General features: G+C 43.0%; 1 protein-coding gene across 1 annotated transcript; it reads right to left on the reverse strand.

Moving 5' to 3' along the window:
- Positions 1-212: 212 nt before the first annotated feature.
- On the reverse strand, positions 213-1,266 carry LOC121999347 (agamous-like MADS-box protein MADS3). The gene is made up of 3 exons (XM_042554040.1): positions 1,076-1,266; positions 844-979; positions 213-305 (listed from the first exon to the last, which is right to left on the reverse strand). The coding sequence occupies exons 1-3, from the start codon at positions 1,264-1,266 to the stop codon at positions 213-215; spliced, it is 420 nt and encodes a 139-aa protein (XP_042409974.1).
- Positions 1,267-7,093: the final 5,827 nt, after the last annotated feature.

Raw genomic sequence — 7,093 nt, forward strand, 5'->3', positions numbered from 1 at the left:
TGTACATACAGTGAGAAAGGAACTGCAAATTCTATGGGTACATGATTAGAGTGTTAGTCCTTCATTGGCAATAATAGATAAAAGCTCATACACTGATAACCAAAGCTAACAAAATTAAAGATTTTAGTAAAAATTAGAAAAATTAACATATACACTGACCGGGAGAGTGAGGCCACCCAAGATGCCAGCAAGACTAGACAGGAAAGGAAGTGCTACTCCAATGAAGAACGAGATGAAGCCATAAAATACTCGGAAGCCAGATCGAACCCAAATCGAGCAGGGTCGATTTGTTCGGCTTGTATAACCTGCTTCAAAGCTGTCAAAAACAGGCATGGAGTATATCTGAAAACTGCTGAGGCAGTTAAACACAACCAAGAGGAATGTTGTTGCTAGAAGCCCTCTTGGGATATCATGGTTGTGATATATATAAAGGGCATTTAGTATTCCTCCTTGAGGCATCTGGAAAACATATAAAGGTGTAAGAGGCAAATCATAATTCAAAAAATCTTTTAATAAGATGCAATATTCATTATCGACTGGCATACTTACTAGGTTACCATAAGCCCAGAAGCCTCCAATGGCAATAGGGAATCAACACATTGCTATTAGAAGATAGGCGACCTTGGCTCCCCTCCACATTGGAACATGTGCAGGGTGTTTGAAAATTGATGCCATTGTTGCCTGGAAACCAAGATATAACAATTTCTATAAGGCAGTAAAGAGGGTAAAGAATTTGTACCTTTCAATCCCACCACACTTTTACTAAAAAACTAGAAGCAATGTGACTGAAGCAACAAGAGCTCCATCCGTTCAAATGATTACTTGAGATTAGGAACTAAATACCTGGATTTCTAAAGCAAGATTGTGTCCCCTGAATGCAAATGCTATTATTCCAAAAGCATTCAAGATCAAAAAAGCAGCGGAACAAAAGGAAGATGAGGGCAGTGGCTGATAGGAGATGGAAGGGGGTCTTTCTTGGCTAACAAACAGTACCAGGAAAACGAACTCTAGAGGGTGGAATTAGGCATCGAAAACTAAATTAAAAAAAAAACCTAGAGGGTGGAAATTAAATTACAAAAACATGGAGGCGGTGGAGAAGTCGAAGAGCTTGCCGCGGCTGGAGAAGATGATGAGGGAGAGTTCGACGTCGCACAGAACAGAGAGCTCGTAGGCCTTCTTCAGCAACCCGACCTTCCTCTTGGAGAAGGTCACCTGCCTATTGATCTTGTTCTCTATTCTCCTCACCTCAACCCTCCCCCGCCCCATCCTCAACCTTTAGCAATCAGACGATTAAGAAGAATGAAAAGAGGAAACGAGGGGTTTTGAAGATGACCGTGTACCCAGCGAGCGAAGAGGCCGAGAAGGAGAAAATGAAGCACGGAGAGCCCTTTATGCCTGCAATTTTAGGGTTTTAGCAGGCAGACATACTTCGTTATTCTTGTACTGCACTCAATCTCTCTGCTTCAAAAGAAGGAGACCCCTTTACACAAGATCAGAGATCTCGGTGTTGTTCTCTCTTCCTTCGGATTCCCTCACGTTGCCGACCAACCGTGACATGGTAGTCGTGGGCGTCCTCTCGCTGTTCGGATCTCGTCGGCCCCTACCTTAGCCGGGAAGAGCGAAGAGAGGAAGGAGGAGGAGGAAGAGAGGATCGGACGAGGAGGCAGAATGGAACGATTTATGCTGTGATTTTGCTTAGGACCGAAGCAGGTGGTTTTGATCCTAATCGGGAGAGGAAGGGGCGTCGATCTAGGAAGGGGAAGAGGGAGATGAGGCTGAGAGAGATGGTCGGAGGTTTAGGTTTAGGTTTAGGCTGAGAGAAGGGGCGCGATATTGGTTTAGGTTTGGAGGGAACTTTGTGAAGTGTTGTAAATTTTGGCTGGTGGAAAAATTAAATTATTATTTTTTGTTCATTAACACCGGGTTTTAAAAACCACTGTTAAAACCAGTGTCCATTAACAAAAAAAAAGCGCTCATAGACATCGGCTAAAAAATCGATGTCTATGAGCGAAAATCTGCGCTCATAGACACCGATTTTTGGAAAAACCGATGTAAAATACTCAAAGACATCGGTTTTTGCTTAAAACTATTGTTGTTCCACCGATGTCTATGAGGGTTTTTCTTGTAGTGTACCAACACTGAAAATTAGAGGGCGAAGAAGAGCATCGTTGTTGGAGTAGCATTTCAGTGTTGTAACGGTGTTTTTGAAGCATGGTACACTTAGCAGAAGAGTAACAAAATGGCGCATAGAAGCTCCTGGTAGAAGACTGTATTTATATTGCATCTAGGGCACCTTGAATGACCTAGGATGCCTCGAATCAACCTTCCTCAAATCAACCTTATCTGATCTGATATGGTCGCTCATTATCCATCTATGATAAGAGTTCAATCTAGGGCGCTTGGAACCTGGGCACCTGGAACCTTCTGGGGGTGCTATGGATTGTTTCGAGAAGCCTAGATTGTTTTGGGGGAGGCCTGGAACCTTCTGGCACCTAGAAACTCCTCAAGACATTTAAAGTTTCATCTAGGTCATTTATTTCATCTACCTGCATCTAGAATTAGCACACAAGCATAATATCAAAGTAGATATAAAATAATTCGACAATCTCGTGACTGTCTGGTCCTGACTTTCAGATTTCTAGAGAAATCCTTGGTTGAACTGATGTCTATTGAGCGCGTGCTCACCTACTCCTCTCAAGAGAAGTTACCTGACTTGCCAAACATTCAATCCTCCAGACCTGTTTGGACTTCCTGCTCGGTATCCAATCCTCCAAACCCCAAGACTTTCTCTCGATATTCGATTCTCTAGACCTATTGAATTACTAGACATATAGTCCTCTAGACTCATCTAGACTTCTCACTTGGTGTACTCGATCCGCCTAGTCTTCCTGGACGGTCCCACCAACCAAGAATTTCTTACCTAGCCTCAAGTAGGACTTCCACGTGTCTAGCTACAACTATGGCTTTCTCTTTGCTTAGTATCCACTGGGACTTTTGTCTTACTTAGTATCCAGTTAACTTGACCTACTAGGATTTCTGTTGAGCTACTTGCACACTTACCTCATTAAATCACAACACAACTTAACTCTGAACCTTTTACCAATATCAAACCAGATTTGATTATCTGGTACTTCTAGCACCAACAATCTTGGCCCTATACGGTTGCTTGGACCCTCCAAAATCCTTTCGTTAGAAGTTATCACCAACTAGTTGCCCCCAAACTCCATCCAATTGCTTGGAATAGTTGAACATGCTATTGGGGATCTTGTGGCCAGCTAGAAGGGGGTTGAATGGATGATGCCCCAAATCGATCGTTTCCTACGTATTCGTTAGTTGCACAGCAGAAATACAATACTAATACGAATATGAAAGCTAATCTAGATACAAAGCTAAAGACAAAGAAAGGAAATGCAACCAATACACGTCGATGTAATGTGGTTCGAAGATAATTTGCTCCTACTCCACGGTTGTCTGTAAGGTGGACGATCCCTCAATCCGTCGGTGGATTAGTCCCTGGAAACTTTGGCTAGCTCAAACCTCCTTGTAGGTGAAGAAACCTCACCACAACACTCACCAAGAACACTTGGACACAAGGGAAACCTTGAGCACTTTGGTGACTACTAACTAGGGTTGACCACCACTAATTTCGTCCTCTTGACCAACCCTCCCAAGCTCCCTCTTATAGAGCTTGGAAGAAAATAGCCTTGCTATTTTACCATTACCAGTAGACTAGTATATGCACCAGTCGACTGGTGCCTGGCTAACGGCTCTCCCAACAACTCTATACTAGTTGACTGATCCCAGTCGTTCGGGGTACATAACCTCTCTGTGCTCACCACCAATTAATTGATCCCAGTTCCAGTTGATTGGTACAACCCTATACCTAGGGTTCCCCTTCCCGAGTGCATTTTTTTCGCACTCGGACCCTCACGACTCACTTGACTCTTCTTTGCAGCTTTAACCTCTTGCCTTCAAGCCTACTTCCTTTGGCTCTCGTCCCTCAGATGCATTCAAGCCCGCAGCTTATCCCCAATGCCATTCTTCACGTATGCCTCGAAGTCGCTTCCCTCGGCCATTGTCCTTGCTGTCTTGTCCACGATCCCTCGGATGCTCCATCCTTCATTGGACCCGAAGCCATCAAGCTGAGTTATATGTATATCTTGCAAACATGTACACTTATATACACATATCAAATACAAGGGTGATCCTAACTTAAACCCTTTTCCCAAACACCAAAACACATGGACACATGGACCATTGAGATTACTCCAACAATCTCCCTCTTTTTGATGTTTGGCAATACATTTAAGTTAGGGAAAACAAATAGCAATAACAATATGCTAAAAATAATGAACTTACGTTGCTAAGGCTACACACTTAGACTTACACCGTCGAATGGACTTACGTTGCCAAGGCTACACACTTGGACTTACACTGCCAAGTCAATATGCAATATGCATTGGAACCTATCACAAGACTCCCCTACACCTATTCTCCCTATTAAGCTAGAAAATTTACCATAGGGATATTTAAGAATCTATCATAAGGCTCCCCCTATACAAAGCCACTTAAGATTTTTCCCAACTAAACCTTACTTCTCCCCCTTTGTCTAACATTAACCAATAATATCCCAACTGTTGAAAACTTGATCATTAAACTGACCCTAAACTCATGTATTTATCCTCCAATGGATCTCATACACCTATACGAGTTGACCCGATCAAAATCAGTGCTGAAAAAATAGTATCAGCCTGGTATCAGTCGGCTGGCTGCCTCCAGCATCAATCGATTGCTCCCTTCGACAGAAAGTCATAGAAACTTCTGTGATCGAAAAATGCTATTACCAGTCGATTGGTAGCTGCACCAGTCGACTGGTACCCTAATTTCAACCCAGACAACATTCTGAACCCAATTTCAGAAATGCGCCAATAATTTCACAAATGTAAAATACCAAAAAGGGCAAATAACCATAAGGGATTTTTTTAAAATTTTTTATAAATTTTCTGGGAATTTTTCGGAGCTCGTATGACGAGTTTAAGGGGATGAATTTATAGGCTTGGGAAAATGCCTGTTTGGATATCCCAATTAAAGTGGGAGTTGATAAATTTAATTAACCTATGGTATATATCAAAACCTAAGTTAATTTCCTTTTTATTCCCTTCTCCTCTTTATTATTTTCCTCTGGATCCCTTTCCTCTCCCTCTCCCTCTCCCTCTTGCGACGCGACCCCTCGCTTCTTCTCCATCTCGACACTGAGACATCTTCCCCATCCACTTCCTTATCTTCTCCTTATTACCGATCCCGATTCACTTCTTCCTCCTTCACCGATGCCTATCTCCTCTTCCTCGAGTCGATCGTGTCTCTGTCTCCCTCTTTAGTGTGATTCCACCGCGTTGGTCAACCGATCCACTGCTGTCCTCTCCCTCTCCTCTCCGATTGTCGGAGCTGGCTGCCATCTTCATCCCTGGCGATGGACACCAAGCCCTTGCCATGAGCCAAGCATCTGATCATTTGATGCCACACCTCCGGAAGGGGGGAAATGGCACAAGAAGGGCTGGGCTACCCTTCCTTGGCTTGGGGACCTAACCAGAACGCCGAATCCCTGGATTCTCTACCTCGGCTGCGCTATTTCCCATTCATCAGAGTCATACCACGACCATCTTCTCCAGGATAGTTGCAACCAATGTTGCTCCACTGCTGGTAGCTTCTTCCGTTGTCCATCCATCCACGGTGAGATTTCACAGTTTCGCCTATATTCCCTGTTGCAAGCTTTCTATCTCGATTGGGACAGTAGTGAGTCATCCACAGTAGCTTGTTGTCGGAATCACACTGTGAGCAGATTGTTGATCTCTTCTGCTCACTGCTGTCACGGTTGTGAACTGCCGCCAGGGATTCATAGTTAAAGAAGGTGAAGGTAACTGGCTATGAATGAATGATTGGGTTTAATTCTTAGTTGAGAATGTATAGTTTGTGGATTGGGTGTTGGATTCATACTAGGTGCTAATTTTGGGGCATCTGATTTGCTGGATCGTAGCTTTATCTAACTCCGACCACCATCTTCCGGTCGTGGAACCCTTCGGTCGTGAGCCACTATTTGCCACCACAGATTTGGTAAGTAGGTGGGATGATTAGACTAATTCAAATAGGGGTTTCTAACCTAATTGGGGTTGAGTCGGTTATTTGAATTATAGTAGAGTGCATTGATTATATGCTTGTTGTTACAAGACTTTGAGTTACGACAAGCCGCTTGACATGGAAATTGTTTGATACGATCTTCATTTTGAGGCGGGTACCTTTGACTTATCTCTTTGATATTGTCATTCTGATATGCTTAATAAGTTATAACTAGTAGTAATGGTTATGTTTATATTTTCTTGGTATGTCATTACTTGATACCCATACTATGCCCATATTGTTATCTGTTATGCATTTATGTTTATGCCTCTTGATTCTTGCCATGTATACTTATGTTCATAGAAGTAGTGACATACAATGCATTACTGGGTATAGGCCTAGCTACTAGATATATGTGGCATGTGTACCTAGATTTATTATCTCACGTGTGTACCTAGATTTATTATCTGACATATGTACCTAGTTTTATTATCTGACATGTGTACCTAGATTTATTACCTGACATGTATACCTAGATCCTTATTATGGATTTATTTTTTCTTTTGGTACATATTATATGGAGGTTGATATTTTTAGGAGCTACATGCTTTAGTGTCATGCACCATTTTGCATGATTGTATGCTGAGCGATTGACAGCTCCTTTATAGTTGAGCACATAACCAGTTACATGATGTGCACACACGACCACTCATGGTTTAGTAGTACATCAGGCAGGGTGTGTGCAGTTTACTTTGTCAGGGCTTCGTTGGCCCGCTCATGGGTAGTGTGACTGTAGCGTGATAGTGGGCAGAGATCCCTCCTCTTGACTATGACACAGGGAGATGAGAGCTTAGACTCCCCACTATGTTTGGGATAGGAGGATAGGTGTACTCCAACAACATCTTGTCCACTCGGTCACTCAGGAGTAGTGATGTCAGAGTGCACAGTTGTCATAACCATACCCACTCGACCTCACTAT

Source organism: Zingiber officinale, chromosome 7A (assembly GCF_018446385.1).
Source record: "Zingiber officinale cultivar Zhangliang chromosome 7A, Zo_v1.1, whole genome shotgun sequence".
NCBI classification, from domain to species: Eukaryota; Viridiplantae; Streptophyta; class Magnoliopsida; order Zingiberales; family Zingiberaceae; genus Zingiber; species Zingiber officinale.

Coding starts and splice junctions, on each gene's coding strand:
- LOC121999347 (XM_042554040.1), bottom strand. CDS start 1,266: ATGGGGCGGGGGAGGGTTGAGGTGAGGAGAATAGAGAACAAGATCAAT. Junction 980..1,075: donor TCCACCGCCTCCATGTTTTT/GTAATTTAATTT, acceptor ACTGTTTGTTAG/CCAAGAAAGACCCCCTTCCA. Junction 306..843: donor ATCTTGCTTTAGAAATCCAG/GTATTTAGTTCC, acceptor GCTTTGAAGCAG/GTTATACAAGCCGAACAAAT.